Raw genomic sequence first — 19,913 nt, 5'->3', positions numbered from 1 at the left:
ATTATTAAATAATTATTAGTTATTTCTAGGGATTCTAGACGCCATTATCCTGTGACGTAAGCACAATCGCATTGGTCAATGATCTGCGAATACGCATCCTTTGCGATAATGTCTTAAGGAATGTGTCATATGAGCGGTTTCATCGAAATCGCATCTAATGAATTTGGGCGTGTGTTTAGGTTCTCCTCAAATCAGTTCATAATCAACATTGCATTGTAATTTTTCATCTTTTACGTAATTTTTATTTTTTTAAATGATCTAATATAATGAAACGTTGGTCTTGTATATTCCTGCTCGTAACATGCCTCATCTGGCATGGTAAGTTTATCCAATTTCCTTGAAATAGAAAATATACGTTTATAGGTTCAGCACAAGAATTAATGTACTTTTGATATTTTTGTTTATTAAGCTCTAAAAATTTAATTTTCCTTTATTTTATAATATTATACATTTATATTCTGTTCTTTTATATTCAAATTGTATATTTTTAAATCAGATTTAGGGTAAATCAAAGTTAATTTGAATAATTATAACATAGGCACACTATGAGAATTTATACAAATATTTTACTTAAATTATTTTATTTATAAGATATATGTGTATATTGTATAGAAGATACATTTATTACATTACTTTATATAAATTTTGAAATATTGTATGATTAAGACATGAAATGACATTTGACAGTTGCTGTCAGAGCTCAGAATGCAGGAGGTTGTCACATTCCATTGGTTATCAGAGGATCTTGGTTTTCATGGGAAAATGGCAGGAATACCTTAACAGAAATAAATGCTAACAGTATGACTGGGAGGGGCATATGTGTAAATATGGTAGACGAATTTCTTGTTAATTATACGTTTGTATTTCGTGATTCTAATACTCCAGTCATGTACGACAGCTGTTATCATTGCGTGAAACTTATTGTTAGAACTGTAAACGTCCTGGAAAAACTTGAAGGCAAGTCACTCTATGCTAATGAAAATTATTATATGCAAAAATAATATGTAAAATATATAATCTACAAATGTATTTATTTGTACTTTTACAGTAAGCTGTGTAAACTTACCCAATGGCGTTGAACCCACTGTGGATAATGTTTGCAGAGGTTTAAATGCAAATCAGCAGTTAATAACATTATTCTCTGAAAATTATGTGCCTGTAAACTGTAGATCTTCTCTGGAAGGAGTTTGGCAGTTTGCTTATCAAGTAAGATAATGAATATTCTATACTGTTTTATTAATTAATATCAATAATGTTTTATTAGTAATATGTAGTTTTAATGTGTATATGTGTAACAGTTGTACATATATAACTTTGTAATGTACATGCTTTATATTTCTTATTTTAGAATCGATTTAGATTTACAGGAGAGTGTAATCATCCAGATGCGCAAATAAAGTCTTGTCAGACTGCAGGAACTCAATTTCTTATAACTAATCAAAAATTCAATATTACTTACAAGAGTTGCCCTGGAATGAAAGGAACTTTTGATGGATGTAATAGAGTTTTTCTTTTCTATAATTTACAATATATATTCACAAAATATATATATTTTGAGATTTTTTATAGCAAGAAATATATTGATATTTAAAATGTTTCAGTGGTAGAATATAGTTGTTTAGGTGATTGGTTTGTGGACAAGAATCACTTCTTTGCAGTAGCGAATACAAAAGAATCTCGAAAGGACGAGAAATATAGATGCTTTTTAAAGAATCGAGACGACGATTTGTATATCGGTGTATCGATTACCGCGGAGTGTAATACTCTTAAAACTGTCGAGAAAAGTCCCGAACGTTTGCGAATTACTCCGGTTAAGGCCGAGGTAGTTGAACCGGGTTGTCGTTTGCCCGAGGATATGTCTGGGAATTGGATCAACACTGCTAATATCGATGCAGATATCTTCATCAACGAAACGCATATTATTGAGACTTGGTATCCAGACCAAGGACGTTATCGTCGAACGATTTACGTCTGCCGTGAACAAAGGGACTCGAGAGTAATGATGGCGAGATTGACTGTCGATGGATGGTAATATTTATTATATATATTACATATATAAATCTTTTTAATTAAATATTTTATAAGAAAAATATATTTATATATTTGTGTAAAATCAACAAGTAAAAATATTCTTACACATGTTTTGTAAAAATATACATTTATATAAATATTGAATGTATTTTCAGCCAAAAAGACTATGTTTGTTTTGATTTTGTACGACGACATCATAATGTTATCAGATATCGACGTGGAGTGGCTGTGATAAAAGATAATTTTCATACAGTGTGTTCTTGGGTTCAATTTCCCAATAAAGAAGCTTGGAAACATGATCTGTTTTTAGGTAATTATATAAATTGCAAGGGTTTTTCCTTGCTTTTTTAATAGTAGATTGTATTACATTATTTCTTTATTTTATTAGCGAAAAATCCTGTTCCGGTGCGCTGCCCGATAGCAGGCAAATATATGTTCCATCAAAAGGGTGATGTTCTCTTTGAGACAAGGATTTTAGGCGGCGTCACTAAATCTCCACGTCCAAATATTTATTGCAAACAAAATATTTCCGACTTCTCAGTTTGCAGTACCGATCAAAAGGAAATTGCTATTGATGAGACTTATTGTTTATCTGTAGATCACTTGGGAAAACCAGTTGACATTTACAGTAAGTTCCATAATTATTTGATATACAGCTAATACATATAATTCTATTTACATATTTATAATATCACATTTTTACAGGTGATCCGGATTATGTGATGAAATGTATTGGATTTTGGAAGGAGAATTTAAAATCATATCTAATAACTTATGACGAACTGGATCCCTTTAGCAAATATCGTTGTTGGGTGTATCAAAGGGCTGATTTGAATAGAGTTCTCTTGTCTCAGGCTATTGGTCCATTCTGTGATCTCAAACAAGATGTGTCGAGTCAAAATTACACAGAAGGTGCCGCAGTTGCATTGGAATTGCAGGTAAGAAGGAAGAAACATCCTCAAAATAATAAAGCAACAAACAACACAATTCGAAATAAGACTTGCCAACATATTATTAATTAATAGGAATACGAGCGAGAACGTGATCGATGTCCGATGTATTTCGACGATGGGAGTAATCCTTGGGTACAAACGGAAAACTTTGTCAACGTCTTCCATTTCGGAAGTGGCGGTAATAAAAATAGTTGTTTCTTATTCTTATTTATCATACCATTAGTAATAGCATTTTATAGTAGAGAGTAGAGATCGATATAGCATTTTATAGTACGTAAAACTAATTTTCTTTGAGGTTCAAACGCGTTCATTAATTCTCATAAAATTCTCGTAGCTCGATAAATATTTAAGATAAATATTAAGTTTAAACAATTGATCTATTTTGCACTGGCATTATATATATATATATATTCCGTCCATTTTGTAACTATGGTTGTATATGTGCCTTTAACACTTACTGCCTTATTCTTATATAAATAGGTAATATATAATGTAGATATCTTAATGTCCGCGCGAAATCCGTCCACAAAGAATCTCTAATGTAAAACAAGTGCATTCTGATTCGCACATTATTCATTTTATGAATAGGACAAAAAATCACAAGCAGGATTTGATGAGATTATTTTTATTGTCTAATAGAAAGGGGATTGAAATATAATATTCTCTTATTATAAAAAGATCTTTTAATGATAGTAATTTTTACTATTTGACAGTGTTTTTGAGAGAAACTATTTGAAAGAGAAATGAAATGGAATGTTTTAGATTTTCTGGAATTTAAGTAAAAAATTACAACTATCTATAAATATTTTCAAAATTGTCTACATTTTTATATATGTTATATATATATGTGTTTTATATATTTTAATTATATAAATGTATTTTTTATCTATACTATTTATTCATTGATTTAAGATGAAAAAGATGCAAAAAATAAAATTGTCACTATTATGAAATAAACAATTCTCTTATTTCATGTGTATTGTGTGTGAAACAGAAAGCATTTTATTATATAGATATATATTGCATTGAAATACATTTTATAAATAATATCTAGTATAAGTATAATTTTTTATATTTTTTTTATATTTATAAGTATGTATACATATACATAATATAATAATAAAATTTAATTAATCTTTAAATATACACATAAATATTATAATGTTGAACAATATATATTAATACTTTTTTCTCGATAAGCCTTTTTTAAACTTTAAAAATTTAATACAAATTTTATGCGAGGTTTTTAAGAACAAAAAACCAGGAATATATAAAAAAAAACTTGCTTAATGTGTGTATTTAAGAATTAAAATAATGTCATAATTATATATAATGTTATATTCTTAGCATAATTTAAAACTAATTCATGATATATATATACATATAATTGAGAGACATGTCGAAATTTATTTTGTCCAGCTCACTTTAGGTATGTCAAAGTGTTCGGTTAAACTATCCAGATGTCGATTAAATTCCTCCACTCGTTGTTTATGTGTCTTGGAGGCTTTCTGTTTGATCCTTTCAGTTTGCTGCAAATTTTTACAATATGTTAGTATTAAGAATTCCCAAAATCAAATTATTTATTAATACAATAAATATTAATAAATATTATGTGTCTTACCATTTTTTCTTGCATTTTCTGAAAAGCCAACTCTGCTTTTGTTCGTATCACCTCTGTTTTTTCAGGTTTTTTCTCCTCAATGATTTTGGAAACCTCCACCAATTTTTTCTTTTTACCATCTTTGTTCTTTTTCCTGCGAAATATAAAGGTAATTTTAAATATATGCTATTTTTAATAAAAAAAAAAGAACAAAAATGACAATAAACCTAACCTCATTCAATCGAATCAATAAACATCAAACTCAAGAAAAAAAGAATACTTACTTTTTGCTGACTGTTTGATCACTCCTCAATTTTAAAGCTCCCTTTGCACAATGTGCGTACGGATCCTCTTCTTCGTTTGTCGCAGGCATCGTGAATTGATAAAAATTTATTAGAACACAACAAACGAAATATGTTGTGACGCTTGAGAAAAATTGTCGCACGCATGCGCAGCAGCGCAGAATAAAGCAGAAATCTGCGCATGCGTTAAAACAAAAATGATTATTACGTTACCGGCCTGTTGAGAGTTCACATAACCTCTACAAGATATTTTCTTAAGTATATTTAATTTTTATATTTATATTTAATATCGAGCTATTTTTTATCGTATTACATATTTTTATGTTGTAATATTTTTAAATTGATATTTATATTATATATTTATACACGCATCCACAAGTGTATATATTTTTATATATAAATTATTTGCATCTTTGCCTGAAAAATAAACTGATTCTATTTTTATTGCAGTTTACGTGTACTTAGAAAAAATGTGGCCCTTAGTAGTGAGAGCTTTTGGTCAGTTTGGTAAATATCTTACGCTTCCTTTTGTGGGTATTATTGGATTTGTCGGATACAATATAGAGGAATGGGTATCTGATCGTTATACACCACCAACAGCAGCAATCAAGCAACAACGGCAAGAGAGATTATTAAGAGAAAATATAGATCCCTCGGTTACCCAAAAGAAACATAATCCTTTAGAAGTTAATCTTTCACCATCGTTGTCTAGTTAGGTATATACTTTATAATAATTTGTTATTTATTTATATAAAAGCTAGTAATAATAATATATTTGCAGAAAGTTTGAATAAAGTGTTTTTAACTTAAATTATACACAAAGAGACACATTAGTAAATTTGGTATAGAATTTTATTTTATAATTAACAATAGGATAACAAGAGTACCCAAGGTCTTTTAGTATGTGATATTTGTTTTAATTTTTCTTTAATTTACAGATATCAAAATGCATCAAACTTTCACTCCAAATTTATATATAACAATGTGATTGTATGTTGCACATGGTCGCAGAATACTGTTTGGAAAGTTTGCCTGTAAAAAATCATAAAATTAGTATGTAATCATCAATCATAGTTGATTTTAGTAAATTACATTTATGAATGGAATTAGCATAAATTGAAATTCAATTTTCTGTATTTTTATTACGAATACTGTTATCTTTGTTTATTTCTGTTCATAGTTTATATCACAATATAATGAGATTAATAATGCGATAAGATTGGTGCAATTATTCGTGACCAATTATCAACATCTACAACTAATTTTGAAAGAAACTTACATGATTTACGGCGTCGGGATAATTTTGCGTCTCCAAACAAAAAGCTCCATGTTTGAAATACCGCGCTCCGTTCTTGCCAAGGATACCCGTTTCATTCCTCTCGGGCAGAAAATTAGCTGTATAAAATTGAACACCCGGCTGATTCGAGTACACCTCTAAGCTGCGTCCCGAGACCGGATGCAGTACTTTAGCGACGAGACTTCTCTTGTAATCGTACGGTTCTGGCAAACAGAAATTATAATCGTAACCACCGCCTGGCACCTTATCAATAACATTGCCAAGCGTGGTCGCATCTCTCAAATCCATCACGCTATTTTCAACCGATCGAATTTCGCCAGTTGGAATGCTTTCCGAGTCCGTAACAGTCCAGCGATCCGCATTCAAGGTGAATACGTGTTTATATAATTCCGTTGCGTTTGTAGTCTAAAAAAGAAACGTTAGATATAATAACTTTCTGATTCATTGTTTAATAATGTAAACAAGCAATTATTATTTGAGACATGAAACAATTACAGTCTAATCTCAATATTTTTCTGATGAATAAGAGTTCTTCACATAAAACTATTTCAAAAGTTGCAGCATTTATTGGCGCTTTTTCTATCTTGTTCCAGTCTTTGAATAGAGAGAAACAATGCAATAGAGTTTTCTTGAAGATGGAAACTATTTCTTGCATCAAAGGGAAGATAAGTAATATACTACACACATGTCCAGCGAGATTGAAGTAGCTATGATTTGTCAAATTGATCGGCGTTGCTTTGTCAGATGACTTAGCTGTCATATGTATGTGCAGCTCTCCATCATCTGTTAGCTGGAAGGTAACTTGTGCTATTACTCTTCCTGGATAACCCTCGTCATCATCCGGGCTGATCAAGGTCATAATTACACGATCATGATTGATCGAGGCATTCCAGACCTTCATGCTCCAACCATGAGTACCACCATGAAGGCTGTTCTCACCTATATTCTTCGATACATGATAAGTCTGACCATCTATGACAAAAGTTGCCTTGCCAATGCGATTTGCAACACGTCCGATGGTGGCACCGAAGTACGGATTACTCGACGACTGATATCCTGAAAAATGTTACAATGTTTAATCAAACTTATCACTTGTCTTTCGAGTTTTAAACTCATTTCTTTGATTCTTAAGCTTTTTTCAAAGAACAAACCTTATAATGAGATCGATTAGATTGATATGTCAAATATTTCATTGAATATTATTTCATTATTGGATTACCTTCAACGTTGTCGTGACCGAGCACGACATCTGCTATGTTACCCTCTTTATCCGGAGTTCTGATGGCAGTTATTGTCGCACCATACGTCACAACATCGACTTCTTGATTATTGGAGTTTGTCAAGGTGTACTTCTGAATCTCCTGACCATTCACGGAACCCCATTTTACCATTGTGATGGATCTTTGCATTGTCATGATAGCCCTGAGTAAAGACAAGTTTAACATAGCATATTTTTATAAAACACAATACGAGTATTGAAATTAATCGTGAATTGTTTGGTTTCTCTTTTTAAAACGGGATAAAATCTCGACGTACGTTTATTGACAATGTTTATTCACTTCGATTTGTAAATGCAAGATTCGATTTTCTAGTCAGATATGTTTGATCACGAAGATGAGCTAAAATGTGAGCACTGCTCGCTAAGAATGCTTAATATATCCTTATCAGTAAAGTCAAAGGTACGTGTTGTTATGAAGGATTGTGTATCATCCAGACGTCCGCAGAACGTCATAAAATTATATATTGTATCAAAAACATATCATCTTATCTTGAAAACGTAAATCTGTATTATGTAATAAGTATAGCGTGATATAACATGCGATGCTTATAACAGACTGTGCATATCCAGAGAAAGTATTAATATCTTTTTTAATTTTATTGTATATATATATAATTATTTTTTAATTTTGCTTGAATATATGAAGAATCCTTTATATTCTTAGTGTTCATTTTTTACAGTTGGTTAAAAAACGATTTACGATTATACGAAACTAATCTTTAATTTTCAAAGCAATCTCTAATAAGATTATTCGAAGAAAGATTAAGCTGTTTAAATTTTTATTTTAAATTTAAGTTATATTGAGAAATAGAAGAAATAGAATAAAAAAGACGTTTTATTCTTACCTAAACCAGGAAGGAAGAATTAAATATAAGAAAAAACAGCGCACAAACATTGTTAATTAATAATTTCGAATTTTTTCGTTATTGAATTAAGAAATGATACGTTATTGTATATAGAGATAGTTTATTCGTGGATTTTATCGTACACAATGAACTTTTAACAGACAACAAGCACTTTATATTGATGAAATCCCACGCGAAGTGTTTTTCTAAAACATTTTTCGGACCACATGTTACATATGGAAATATTCTTTATTTTTATCATGATATAATAAGACATTAAAAAAACACATAATGACATTAATTAAGACATTAAAAAAACACAATGACATTAATTTAGACATTAAAGTGTTTTTCTTATTACATCATGATTTTTATAAATGTGAAACATCTGGCATGGTAGTTTACATCACTCGAATAGAATGTAATGAAGATACAAGGTCATATTTAATATTCCCAAGACATTTGTTCAAACTGTGATGTGTGTGTATATAGAGAAAGAAAAACAATTTAGAGATTATACGATTTATAAAATATATAAAAAAATTTGTCATAAACGTTATAAATTATTTACATTTGAGAATAATGATTAATGTTAAAGTTATCTAATTACCTTATCTATCATTTTTTGCCTCATTCCATTCTTATATTAAAATAAACAAATAATTCAGAAAATTAATATTTTTTATTTGATATAATTTGTATCATATATAAATTTACATAATTTTTGCAGATTTTTGACATTAGATGCTTTTACAGAAATATAAACTTTTCAAATATTTCTATTATTTTATCTTGGGTTTTTTTTACAAAAATGCAATTTTAATCTTAATAAATAAGCATTTTCTCTGATACTATAGATTTCTATTATAGATTCGTTCTCACAATGCATTAACAGAATAAAATTTCTTAATTACTAGAGAATCTTTCTTATTTAGTTAATCTCCATATAATACTATTCATTCTCAAATCTACAGTTTGGAAAATTGTGAATTTATTGTACAATTTCTTTAGTATTGCTGAAATATACTTTTGCATTGTTTGGGTTTTCATAAATGGAATTTCCTTGGGAAGCCTTAATCCGCATTCCCTGTTGGACTTTTTGTTTCAATTGCATTTATCAAGGCATTTGTGACATGCATATCTTCTTGTACCTTTTTAAATTGTACATTAATATTTTGCGTAGCTTTTTGAATCGCTTCTAGATTCTGTAACAGATTTAAAAATAGGCAAAGTATATCTCAGCAAGACGTAATTTATATGTAAACATAAATTTTGCATAACTACTACCATGTTTATGCTACTGTAAAGTGCTATTTCCTGCTCCTTCGTAAATTGCTCGTTAAAGGAATATACGGATGACGAAAATGATGAATTGGCCATAATGTAAAATTATGGAATGTTAATGAGAGCGTTAATTAATTAATTAATTGGATATCGAAACGAAACATACACATCACTCATCAACGTTCGACAAATTTGGAGATTATTTTTACTGATGCTAGTAACTTGTTTTACTACCAACTATCAACATGATTCGTGCTGCCAATCTAAGATGCGCCTTTTTTAGTTACTAATTAAACCCGCGCAATTTAAACAGCAAGAATTCTCGTGTCAACCTTATTCTTTACAATACAATTTCTCTTTGCATCTTTTCTTTTTCATTTTGCAACTATATCATATTTAACAGAAATATAAATAGGTCTTATATGTAATTAATATGCATTAGGGAAAAAGCATACAAGTTCAGTAAAGAGAAGAAACATGTGCGTCTCTTTGATTAAAATAAATTTTTTACTTCAATCAAAATAGCAGTTATACTTCTGAAATATGTATTGTTTACAAAGCTATACTTTGATTTATAATATATGTATATATAATATATATTATATACAATTATACTTCCACATATAGTACATATATGAAAATATAATTAATATAGTATCAATACTATTAATAGTTGGCTATTAAACAGATTAATAATCGAAAAAGCAATCATAGTAGTTATCCTTGAATAAAATAGATCTCAAATCACATGATTGATATCTGTTACATCGGAATGTATACATTTGAGTATAAAATGTTTCAAAAGATTACTGCTTGTAAAATACATTTATAACTCGTACGATAAAAATTAACTATAAAATAAAACCGCGATAGGTTTACAGAGCACAACAATTAGATATACTATGTTATTATATAAATACATCAAAGGAATGGGGAGAGAAGGGTATATTAACCAACATATTCAACCGTAATCCACACTTAAAGCACTCAGACCCTTCTTCTTAATCGCTTCCCCTACAGCACGTTCCAAGAAATCTTCTGGCTGATCACATTCATATACTTTATCCGCATCCAGCGCATTGCATCTTCCCGTTTCTACATTGCTGTAGACAGTTTCATAAGGAAAGTCCTTGAGTTCATACATACATTTGAACACGGACGAAAAGGAACAATCTACACCTAAGCGTTTACGATAATAATGTGGCTCAACAGCAAGCTCGACCGATTGGACTAAGCCGTGATTGCGAATCGCCATCGTCACTGCTGTGTCTTCCATATCATTCCCTCTGTACGATAAATGAAGTCTTGAACCAACCGAATCCTCTTCCAGAAGAGGAGGGTGCATCAGTGGAGGCATCATTCTATAGTAAGCCAAAACCTCGTTGACACTATTGTCCATGGATCCTTCTTCCTCTTGAAAAGCTTGCCATAATTTAAGCTTCTCTTCAATCTGTATTTGGTATATGATATCATCATATTCAATATTCCCTACATTATTAGTTGTTGTCTCTGTGTTTGCAGTTGTATGTTGTTCCTATAAAACAATAATTATTTTTCATATACCTCTTTATAATTATCTCTTATACGATATAATATACTTAATATTATTCATTCAAAAGTATTGATAATGTGTAAAACTAAAGTTATATACATCGACAGGTGGGAATGATGCTCGTGTAATTAGTATTAATTAATAAATGCAATATTGTAATAAGAAAGGAACGTTCAGAATAGATATTCCTGCGATAATTACCTTGTCCGAATTATGTGTCTCGTTGACTTCGGACAACTGCGTGCTACAGTGTCGCTTAGCCGGAAAGAAAGCACATTCATGGCCGTCGGAGTCTTCGCTCGAGTCGTCACTAGCCACTACCTGGACCGCGTTACGCCAGAGCTTTTTTCGCGGACGTTCCTTATTCACCTTCACCGGGTTGGAAGAGGAAAAGGACGGTAGAGAAAGAATCTCGCGCTCGTCCATCTTCGTCGTGTCGCACAACCGCTCCCCGACGACATTCGACTCCGGGACGTCGTCCGTCGTCTCCGTATCTCGGTTTCCGCGAGTCTCCGCCAGCGCGATCTCGTTCCTCTCCTTCGGTGAATGTATCCTCTTCTCAGCAGAAGCGCGCGTCTGCCGTCAGCGAGAGCATTTCACGTCTCGGGTAACATCCGCGGCCTAAACGGCTCGTCCAACCCGACTATTGTCAGGCATTATTTTGCAATGGGGGAGAAGATTCGTCGCAGATTCGTAATTATTTCGTCGAAGTTGACTTACAAATTGACAGACGCAGTGCGTGACATCACGCGAAACGACGATGTTCGCGAGAGGGAAACGCGACGATTCGCAGAAGAAAAACGCGACTCCTCGTCCAGCATCATTAGGCGAGAATCACTTACTTTTGACAGCTACAAGATGGCGGCTACCACCGAGATCGTTTGCCGCGCTAAAAAGATAGACGTTACGAGCGAGATATATCTCGATTGTTAGAGGTAAAACGCGGAAAAATTACGGTCGCGCGAATAGAGGATCGATGACGTTGAGAAAATATTTTTTAACATCTCTCCGAAAACATTGTTTCAACATCTTCTTGATCTACCGACGTGAAGGCCGGTTTTGAAAATCGATAGGTCGATAATCGATAGGTCCATAATCGATTATCGACTTATTAATTCTCGCACGTGACTGAAGTTTAATAGCGTCTGCTAAAGCTGACGTCACTGCGCATGCGCGAGATTCGGTGCCTCCATCTCCACATTGCTCGGTGGGAATTTGACGGCTCGCCTGTCAAGGGCAGCGAAATTCGCTCTGGCGTGGCTCTTTCTTCCCGATTAGGATTACGAATTTTTTTTTACTTAAGTACCTTAATTATGGCGACCTGCGGCGAATATATTCGTAGTCAATTCCCGACGATAGACGACGATCTGTATCAATACGTTGAAGGTACGTTTCGGTGAGATAACCTAAGGATAACTTGCACCGATAATAGTTCGCAGCTCTATCGTTGACGTGTGTACGTAGGTATCCTGGATAGTTCCAAGGATGACTTCGAGGATGGCGACGAGGTGTACGAGGCGATTGGGCAGGTTTTGCATGAGGTAGCGGACAAATCAGAAAACGAGGTTAGGTCTGTAAATGTGTTCGCATTTGTCATTCTTTAATTCGTTAACGAAACTACCTGTTAATTGTCTGAACGGAAATCGTATAGTATTTCCGTTCATTACATCATGTTACCGCAATCGCAAGAGTCGTTAATTTTTTCTTTCCTTTTTTTTTGTTAATGCAATTGACGTAACTTAAAGCTTATCATATTTTATTTTTTTTTACAGGCAAATATGTGTCAAATTATTGGAAATATTAAAAGGTAGTTCAAATGATGATGATATAGACAGGAGAAAAAATGGTGTTAATAAAGTATTAAATGCTCCGGTGCATCTGGGTTCTCTGGCTGCTACATTAGAATCGCAAGTTGAGCAGATTAAGAGTATATGGGTCACGACTAGAGATGATGCAATGGTAATACATATATATATATATATATATATATATATATATAAATCTTTATTCTAAATAATATATAATTGAATGATATAATTATTAACTTATTAATACATTTTATATAAGATTATTCATGTTGATACTTATATCTTTACTTTTGTATTTAATTAGATTAGATTCATATAAGATTATTATTCATATAAATTACATTTTTTATTATTAAAACAACAGAAAGTAGATGCTAAGAAACTAGAAAAGGCTGAGGCAAAGTTGCAACAGAAGCAGGAGAAACGAATTGTAAATGAGCAGGGATCATCATCTCGCATTAACACTGCCAATCATCTAGCTGAAAGTGCAGCTAGCGCGAGCCAAATGACAAGTAAAAAAGACAGTCGAATGGAGACTAAAGGTGGAGTGAACAAAGCCCAGGACATCAGGATAGAGAACTTTGATGTTGCATATGGTGATAGAGTATTATTACATGGTGCTGATTTAATGCTCGCGTTTGGCAGACGGTACGGTCTGATAGGTAGAAACGGACTTGGCAAAACCACCTTGCTTCGGATGATATCGAGGTATGGAGATAAGATCATTGTTTAGTCATTCAAATAGTCAGATTTCTGGATTATTAATAATGGATAAATGTCGATGGATTTAGCAAACAGCTCAGGATACCATTACATGTGCGAGTGTTGCACGTCGAGCAGGAGGTAGCCGGCGATGATACGTCTGCGTTGGAGTCCGTCTTGGAATGTGATCAAGAGCGAAGTGCGTTGCTCAGTCAGGAGACGAAATTACAGGCAGCTATAGAGAAGGATGGTTCCAAGACGGGCGATGCGTTAGGCGAGGAATTGGCGCGGGTGTACGAAGCGATGCAGTTAGCCGAAGTAGACAAGGCACCAGCTAGAGCAAGTGCGATCCTGTCAGGACTTGGATTCACTGTGGAAAGACAATCCTGGCCAACCAAAGCGTTTTCTGGCGGTTGGCGAATGAGGTTGGCCCTCGCGAGAGCTCTATTCTCTAAACCAGATCTATTGTTGCTCGATGAACCAACGAACATGCTTGACATCAAAGCGATTCTCTGGTTGGAGAAGTATCTACAAACATGGCCGAAAACATTACTTGTAGTATCGCACGATCGAAAGTTCTTGGATACGGTAAATATATTTACGTTTCCATTTATTAAAAAGAAGAAAAAGAGAAAGAAAAGCTTAATATATCGTTTTATTCTGACACTAGTTATTTTCTTTGTAGATTACATGATAAAATTTAATTTGATTAATTAAATATTTTTATTGTAAATATATTTATATATATCATTAATTCTCTTGTGTTTCTATTCCTTCCCTACAGGTCCCCACTGATATTTTGTACTTACGTGGACAGAAAATTGAGGCGTACCGCGGTAATTACGAGCAATTCGTGAAAACGAAAGGTGAACGCGAAAGAAATCAGCAACGAGAATATGAGGCTCAGCAGGCGAAGAGAGCGCATGTACAGGAATTTATTGACAGGTTCCGGTACAATGCGAATCGCGCGTCCAGTGTACAAAGCAAGATAAAGATGTTGGAGAAATTGTAAGTAGTAATGATTTTTGAACGTGCAACTAATTTGAAGACTAAAAAGTCAAAATTTAACTTTGAACAAACTTGATTAACAGACCTGATTTGAAGCCGATGGAGAAGGAGAGCGAAGTAACTCTCAATTTCCCGGATGTCGAGCCACTGAGTCCACCGATACTACAACTTAACGAAGTCTCTTTTAGCTACAACGAAGGTGACTTGGTGTTTAGCAATGTGAACCTTACTGCCGGTCTGCAGTCGCGGATCTGTATCGTCGGGGAAAACGGTGCGGGCAAGACTACTCTCTTGAAGATTATCACAGGAGCTTTAAGTCCGACACGAGGTACGGTGCATGTACACCGTAATCTGAAGTTTGGATACTTCAGTCAGCATCACGTCGATCAACTGGACATGCGCGTCTGTCCCGTTGAATTGTTACAAACGCACTTTCCTGGTATGTATTTCTGATGCGAGCATGTTCTCTATCTTAGGACCCGTTAATGATTGCTATTTATGCTTCATCAGGCAAACCAATCGAGGAGTACAGGCGAATGCTCGGAAGTTTCGGGATAAGTGGCAATTTGGCTTTGCAAACCATAAATTCTCTTTCGGGAGGACAAAAGTCCAGAGTGGCGTTCGCCTTAATGTGTGCGGCAATGCCTAATTTTCTGGTGCTCGACGAACCCACGAATCATCTCGATATCGAATCGATTGAAGCCTTGGGTAAAGCTCTCAACAACTGCCAGGTGTGCCATTTTTATTTATACGTTAACTATAATTTCAATTTCAAATATGTTTATTGGATATATATGATGTCAGTTTTTATCATTATATTATCGTTTTATTGTTGCAGGCTGGTGTAATATTGGTGTCGCATGATGAACGTTTAATTCAGATGGTTTGTACAGAATTGTGGGTTTGTGGAGAAGGATCCGTTCGATGCATTGAAGAAGGTTTCGATGAATATCGCAGGATCATCGAGAGGGAGCTTGAATTATAAGAAATTAAATTTTGTCTAATGTGATACTGTCTCGTAATCTTGCGTTGTCTCACACAGAGTAAATACATTATTGTGAAAAATTTAGAGGAATATCGCCGATTTAAAATCAGCTTGCGGCTAATATCGTTTTATTGTAATATTTAATTTTTTTTCTCTGGACATCGCCAAAGGTGTCTTATTTATTTCTTAGATGCTTTTCTCGTAAAACAGATTAAATATAGCAATCATTGATTATTTACATGTACAATTTATTCGTCTAGTTGACAAGTGTCTGTTTTCCCTTTTTGATAATTACAGAATGCATTTATTTTCTTAAATTTATTAAGTGCATTATATTCATTTTTTTTTAATCCTGCTGAGCAAACATGCTATTCGATTGCAATATGATTGCGATACGCAATCTGAATTTGGACATTTTCACACTTAACATTATTCTATTATAAAAAACAATAAAAGATATTGTTAGATAAGTGACGTTTTATATTTTACTTGAAAATATATTAATCACTTACTATCCTACATATGAAAAATTGCATTTTAAAAATTATATAGTATATTAATATAATTATTATTAAATCGACAAATTTTGCTGTTGTAATTGTTTATTAGTATTGAAAAATAAGTTACAACCTTATATTTTGGCCTTTGTATATAATGTTTAAATAAGTAACTATCAATATATAAGAAGTGAGAAATCATTATATATTGATAATGATACAATACACAGTGAGTCGTAAATTAATGATTTTGATGATATATCTGTTATAATTTTACATAGAAGTATATAAGAGAAGTATAATACAGTATGTAAAATTAAGAAGGCTAAATGAATATGTTTTTAAAATGAAAATAAATGTGCCTTTAGTTTTAATCTCTTTTAGATTTCTCTGTTAACAAGGCCTAGAGTTTCTAACGATTTGTATATATATATATATATATAAGTATAATCTATATTAAATAGATTTTCCTAAGATAAACTGTACAGAAAATATTGTCTAAAACATTTTTATTGTATAACTGGGCTCGCAAATTCAGGATATCATTCTCTCTCAAACGCTTGTGCTTTACCGATTCATTCTTCTCACACGTACTTAATTTAACATTTTATTGTGTGGCAGCATTTAGAAGTTTTTAAACAATAATCAGTGCGTAAAGCAATGATTTAAGTATACACAGACTGTATTTTCAATATGCCAAAGAAGTCGCATTTTGTTGCCACTGTTTATTCCCAGACGAAGTATTCAACGAATGCAGTGAACTAGGGGTAGAAGATGGTTGAAGAGGTGGAGCTGGAGCTTGTTGCTTTGCTGCTGTAATTTTTGAAACATCACTATTATTTACCGTCTCTCGTGACAATAAAATAATGATGAATTTGTATATTCGTAAAAATACAAGTAGCATGCAACTTGATTTAATATATTTTTATATTATAAAATCAATGCAAACTGTCTCTGTCATACATGCTTATGTCTTGATATGTTGTGTTTTTTGCAGGAACATAATACATGAGGAGTAACGTCGATAGAAATTAGTTCTTTGAAAGAAACCTTAAAAAAAAACCTTGAAACATATAAAAAAAAATGGTGTCATTTTATGTATTGTATATAAATAATAATCACATGTGTATCAATGTATTTAAGTAATATATGCACGTTATGAGAGCATGTTAAAATATAACGTGTAATATATTTATTAGGATGCGTTTAGATGTGCGGCATTGTGCATCTAAATCTAGAATGAAAAAGCATCTACTTTTATCACATTATTATCTACATCAGAAGTGCACTATATTTTATGATGAGAACCAAGGATCAATTTTCTCGTCTCCCCCCATCTTACCATTCCTGCTACTGTAGACTTTGACGAAGCCTTTAAACGGTTCCGGAGGTGGTAAGCTAGATGCTGTATGAAACATCTCAGCGAATCGCATCTCCAGGTCAACGGAGCTCGCCACGGCTTGACCGCTGCCGTTGCGCACCGAAAGACTCCTCGTAGGAGGAGTCGGGGGCGGAGGTGGCGGCGGTGCTAATCTCTGATGCGTGGGAGCTGGACGATGAGGAAGCGGTGGCGGAGGAGGTGGTATGCAAGGTGCAGTGACTGTGACCCTCGACGGCGGCGGCGGCGCTGCCCTCATTACGGGCATCGTGCTCGAGGATCGCGTCGTCGTTGGTGGCGGTGGCGGGGACGACGGTCTCGTATTCGTGGACCGGGAAGTTGACGGCGGTGGCGACGGCGGCTTTGTCGCAGGCACGAAGCTCGACGTCCGCGAAATCGGCGGCGACGGAGGTCTCGTTATCGGTGGCCTGAGAACCCGATTCACTGTAGGTCTCGCTGCTGGTTGCGGCATGATACTCTCGTGCAGACAATCCTGCGACTGATGCAAGGAAGATGGTGTTGTCGTCACCAGAACCGGAGACGAGCGCGGAAGTCGCATGCTCTGCGCCCTCGCCACGCTAGCCACGTTACTCGTCAGGTTCAGCTTCTTCGGCGGCGGCGACGGTTTCGACAGACTAGACGACGGCACTGGTTTAGGCACGGCGGCTGATTTCGCGAATAATCTGGGCATCGTATCCGAATTGCTCGTCGTGGAATCCATGGTACTTTGTCCCTGCGCGATATTGAAATTACACAGTGACTTGACAACTAGAGACGCAGATCAATTAGACAGCTGTTTCTTTACCTGACTGAATATCTGTGGTTTCTGAGCAGCTGGTGGTGGAACTGGAGGTGGACCGCGTTTTATACTATGAGAGGATCCAGGCGACGAATGAAGAAAGCTAGAGTTATTTACATTTACACTTTGTCCCTCTTTCTCGGTCATGTTTCCTCTTAGTCCCGTAGGTTTTAATTTTGGCATACCACCCGCAAATAAACCACCCAGTGGCATGGGTCCACCATTACTACTGCTACTTACCGCTGCATTAGAAGTATTAGTCCTATTATTACTACTTAATGAAGGGCTCTTTGATTCGCCCTTAATTTTACCTGTGTGAAACGAATACTTATTGTTATTTCCTATACCTTTTTCACTTTATATATAACGATATACTTTTATTGAAGAATTCAACATGTTTTACACGATTCAATCTTGCATCTTACTAGTTTACTCTTTGTAAAATAGATTTACCAGCAATAGCAGGTGCGCTCTTATCCACAGTAACAGTCTTCTTCAAAGTTTTACCTGCCCTTATGGACTGTAACAATAAGTTTCTGTTGTCTGCCACCGGTGGCCCAGAAGCAGCAACCTGTGGAGGCGGTGGCGGAGGTGGCACAGACATTCTTATTATCCTCCTGCAATGGAAATGTCAAAGGTGTAGCGCACATTAAAAGAGAAGAAAAGACACGATACGAAATTATTAGAATATCGTTCCCACAAAGATGCAAAACGTCAAACATGTTTCTCTAGGACAAGACAACACTTTTCTACGGGCAAATCTATATTTCCTTTCAATTCGTCGGCCATTATATTTACGATTTACGATTTTGGATCGTCCCATCGGGATGTGTCATTCGCGCGCGGGCGGACGAGAGGGGGAAGGAATCTCGCCCGTTTGCAGGCAGGTGAAAAAAGTATCCAGAAGTACGAGGCGGGGTCGACCTCCGGGTCGACCCGGCGCAAACGTTGACGATTATCCCTGAAGAGCGAGATTACTCTTCCGAGACGTTCACGTCGCGCTCGACGGACATTTCTCGCGCGGGGCGAGAACACACCTTAATAAAGCGCCGTTTTTATCTCCACACCGCCTCCTCGATAATCTCGTCGATAATACACGGACGTGCTCGACGCGGACGATTCACCGCGGGTCGCCTTCCGTATTTCCGCGTCCCGGTGGTTAGGATTCCCGGCCAATGACACTCATAATTATTAAGGAGGAAAAAAAAAAAGAAGAAAGGGAACCGCTCTCTGGTGGCGGATGGATCCCGCTGTCTACGGTCCGCGCTGTGACACGACGACGTAGATCATGGCGTCATCACGGACGAGGTTGGGGGTCCCGTCGCGAACAGCCACGAATGGTCACGACTTCGTCGTATCGCGGATTCGAGTCCTCGTCGGGCGACGTGATCCGCGTTGATCTCGCGCGAGCGACAGGCGAGCGAAAGAGAGAAAGAGAGGAAGAGGCGCGCATTTAAAGAGACACGTCACTGATAAGGTGTATCGAGCGCGCGGTTTGAGAGACAATCGTGGGTGAGAGATAAAGGATTTGTTCAAGTGTTCATCCGCTCCTCTCTTTCTCTCTTTTTTTATAGAAATTTAAATGATATATAA

General features: G+C 34.8%; 7 protein-coding genes across 11 annotated transcripts; 3 read left to right on the top strand and 4 right to left on the bottom strand.

Annotated features, from left to right (window-relative positions):
* The first annotated feature begins 161 nt into the window (after positions 1 to 161).
* On the top strand, positions 162 to 4,595 carry udt (protein undicht). Its single transcript, XM_029322933.2, has 9 exons — positions 162 to 318; positions 688 to 957; positions 1,049 to 1,206; positions 1,349 to 1,496; positions 1,602 to 2,028; positions 2,187 to 2,341; positions 2,420 to 2,659; positions 2,737 to 2,969; positions 3,057 to 4,595. Exons 1-9 carry the CDS (start codon positions 267 to 269, stop codon positions 3,231 to 3,233), a joined length of 1,860 nt encoding a protein of 619 aa, XP_029178766.2. The 5' UTR covers positions 162 to 266; the 3' UTR covers positions 3,234 to 4,595.
* Positions 4,041 to 5,046, bottom strand: LOC114946674 (protein FAM32A-like). The gene is made up of 3 exons (XM_029323317.2): positions 4,869 to 5,046; positions 4,606 to 4,738; positions 4,041 to 4,513 (listed from the first exon to the last, which is right to left on the bottom strand). The coding sequence occupies exons 1-3, from the start codon at positions 4,955 to 4,957 to the stop codon at positions 4,391 to 4,393; spliced, it is 345 nt and encodes a 114-aa protein (XP_029179150.2). The 5' UTR covers positions 4,958 to 5,046; the 3' UTR covers positions 4,041 to 4,390.
* A 14-nt stretch (positions 5,047 to 5,060) lies between these two features.
* LOC114946675 (small integral membrane protein 12-A) lies at positions 5,061 to 8,119 on the top strand. 2 transcript variants are annotated; one of them, XR_014926422.1, is made up of 4 exons: positions 5,061 to 5,144; positions 5,337 to 5,602; positions 5,825 to 5,939; positions 6,067 to 8,119. XR_014926422.1 is itself a non-coding variant. In XM_029323318.2 (3 exons), the coding sequence occupies exon 2, from the start codon at positions 5,357 to 5,359 to the stop codon at positions 5,600 to 5,602; it is 246 nt and encodes an 81-aa protein (XP_029179151.2). In that variant the 5' UTR covers positions 5,061 to 5,144; positions 5,337 to 5,356; the 3' UTR covers positions 5,825 to 6,013. The 2 variants fall into 2 exon arrangements, 1 of the variants encoding a protein (XP_029179151.2); XM_029323318.2 differs by lacking the exon at positions 6,067 to 8,119 and having other exon boundaries at positions 5,825 to 6,013.
* LOC114946672 (galactose mutarotase) lies at positions 5,721 to 9,816 on the bottom strand. Of its 3 annotated transcripts, none has more exons than XM_029323315.2 (5): positions 9,758 to 9,816; positions 7,403 to 7,605; positions 6,869 to 7,239; positions 6,166 to 6,588; positions 5,721 to 5,918 (listed from the first exon to the last, which is right to left on the bottom strand). In XM_029323315.2, exons 1-5 carry the CDS (start codon positions 9,766 to 9,768, stop codon positions 5,838 to 5,840), a joined length of 1,089 nt encoding a protein of 362 aa, XP_029179148.2. In that variant the 5' UTR covers positions 9,769 to 9,816; the 3' UTR covers positions 5,721 to 5,837. The 3 variants fall into 3 exon arrangements, with proteins under 3 accessions (XP_029179148.2, XP_085345926.1, XP_085345927.1); XM_085489800.1 differs by lacking the exon at positions 9,758 to 9,816 and adding an exon at positions 8,308 to 8,513; XM_085489801.1 differs by lacking the exon at positions 9,758 to 9,816 and adding an exon at positions 7,720 to 7,916.
* On the bottom strand, positions 8,971 to 12,073 carry LOC114946673 (uncharacterized). Its single transcript, XM_029323316.2, has 3 exons — positions 11,345 to 12,073; positions 9,595 to 11,125; positions 8,971 to 9,512 (listed from the first exon to the last, which is right to left on the bottom strand). Exons 1-2 carry the CDS (start codon positions 11,567 to 11,569, stop codon positions 10,553 to 10,555), a joined length of 798 nt encoding a protein of 265 aa, XP_029179149.1. The 5' UTR covers positions 11,570 to 12,073; the 3' UTR covers positions 8,971 to 9,512; positions 9,595 to 10,552.
* Positions 12,074 to 12,323: 250 nt separating this feature from the next.
* LOC114946671 (ATP-binding cassette sub-family F member 3) lies at positions 12,324 to 16,116 on the top strand. The gene is made up of 9 exons (XM_029323314.2): positions 12,324 to 12,529; positions 12,608 to 12,713; positions 12,916 to 13,102; positions 13,316 to 13,659; positions 13,743 to 14,241; positions 14,438 to 14,661; positions 14,745 to 15,100; positions 15,172 to 15,392; positions 15,500 to 16,116. The coding sequence occupies exons 1-9, from the start codon at positions 12,457 to 12,459 to the stop codon at positions 15,644 to 15,646; spliced, it is 2,157 nt and encodes a 718-aa protein (XP_029179147.2). The 5' UTR covers positions 12,324 to 12,456; the 3' UTR covers positions 15,647 to 16,116.
* Positions 16,117 to 16,230: 114 nt separating this feature from the next.
* On the bottom strand, positions 16,231 to 19,842 carry LOC114946486 (uncharacterized). 2 transcript variants are annotated; one of them, XM_029323000.2, is made up of 5 exons: positions 19,119 to 19,842; positions 18,774 to 18,937; positions 18,327 to 18,631; positions 17,486 to 18,254; positions 16,231 to 16,956 (listed from the first exon to the last, which is right to left on the bottom strand). In XM_029323000.2, exons 1-5 carry the CDS (start codon positions 19,154 to 19,156, stop codon positions 16,832 to 16,834), a joined length of 1,401 nt encoding a protein of 466 aa, XP_029178833.2. In that variant the 5' UTR covers positions 19,157 to 19,842; the 3' UTR covers positions 16,231 to 16,831. The 2 variants fall into 2 exon arrangements, with proteins under 2 accessions (XP_029178833.2, XP_029178835.2); XM_029323002.2 differs by having other exon boundaries at positions 19,358 to 19,841.
* Between the last annotated feature and the right edge of the window lie 71 nt (positions 19,843 to 19,913).

The sequence above is a fragment of the Nylanderia fulva genome, unplaced genomic scaffold (genome assembly GCF_048542155.1).
Source record: "Nylanderia fulva isolate GAGA-0341 unplaced genomic scaffold, ASM4854215v1 Scaffold9, whole genome shotgun sequence".
Lineage (NCBI taxonomy): Eukaryota > Metazoa > Arthropoda > Insecta > Hymenoptera > Formicidae > Nylanderia > Nylanderia fulva.
Note: the sequence above shows the minus strand (reverse complement) of the source record. Positions and strands in the feature narration are given on the sequence as shown.

Coding starts and splice junctions, on each gene's coding strand:
- LOC114946672 (XM_085489800.1), bottom strand. CDS start 8,357: ATGTTTGTGCGCTGTTTTTTCTTATATTTAATTCTTCCTTCCTGGTTT. Junction 7,606..8,307: donor ATTCTTCCTTCCTGGTTTAG/GTAAGAATAAAA, acceptor GTCTTTACTCAG/GGCTATCATGACAATGCAAA. Junction 6,589..6,868: donor ACTTCAATCTCGCTGGACAT/GTGTGTAGTATA, acceptor TTTCTTTTTTAG/ACTACAAACGCAACGGAATT.
- LOC114946673 (XM_029323316.2), bottom strand. CDS start 11,569: ATGGACGAGCGCGAGATTCTTTCTCTACCGTCCTTTTCCTCTTCCAAC. Junction 11,126..11,344: donor AGACACATAATTCGGACAAG/GTAATTATCGCA, acceptor ATTGTTTTATAG/GAACAACATACAACTGCAAA.
- LOC114946671 (XM_029323314.2), top strand. CDS start 12,457: ATGGCGACCTGCGGCGAATATATTCGTAGTCAATTCCCGACGATAGAC. Junction 12,530..12,607: donor TCTGTATCAATACGTTGAAG/GTACGTTTCGGT, acceptor GTGTGTACGTAG/GTATCCTGGATAGTTCCAAG. Junction 13,660..13,742: donor TTGCTTCGGATGATATCGAG/GTATGGAGATAA, acceptor CGATGGATTTAG/CAAACAGCTCAGGATACCAT.
- LOC114946674 (XM_029323317.2), bottom strand. CDS start 4,957: ATGCCTGCGACAAACGAAGAAGAGGATCCGTACGCACATTGTGCAAAG. Junction 4,739..4,868: donor GATCAAACAGTCAGCAAAAA/GTAAGTATTCTT, acceptor TATATTTCGCAG/GAAAAAGAACAAAGATGGTA. Junction 4,514..4,605: donor AGAAAATGCAAGAAAAAATG/GTAAGACACATA, acceptor AAAAATTTGCAG/CAAACTGAAAGGATCAAACA.
- udt (XM_029322933.2), top strand. CDS start 267: ATGAAACGTTGGTCTTGTATATTCCTGCTCGTAACATGCCTCATCTGG. Junction 958..1,048: donor CGTCCTGGAAAAACTTGAAG/GCAAGTCACTCT, acceptor GTACTTTTACAG/TAAGCTGTGTAAACTTACCC. Junction 2,970..3,056: donor CAGTTGCATTGGAATTGCAG/GTAAGAAGGAAG, acceptor ATTAATTAATAG/GAATACGAGCGAGAACGTGA.
- LOC114946675 (XM_029323318.2), top strand. CDS start 5,357: ATGTGGCCCTTAGTAGTGAGAGCTTTTGGTCAGTTTGGTAAATATCTT.
- LOC114946486 (XM_029323000.2), bottom strand. CDS start 19,156: ATGACACATCCCGATGGGACGATCCAAAATCGTAAATC. Junction 18,938..19,118: donor ACGATCCAAAATCGTAAATC/GTAAATATAATG, acceptor TTTCCATTGCAG/GAGGATAATAAGAATGTCTG. Junction 18,255..18,326: donor AACCACAGATATTCAGTCAG/GTAAAGAAACAG, acceptor AATATCGCGCAG/GGACAAAGTACCATGGATTC.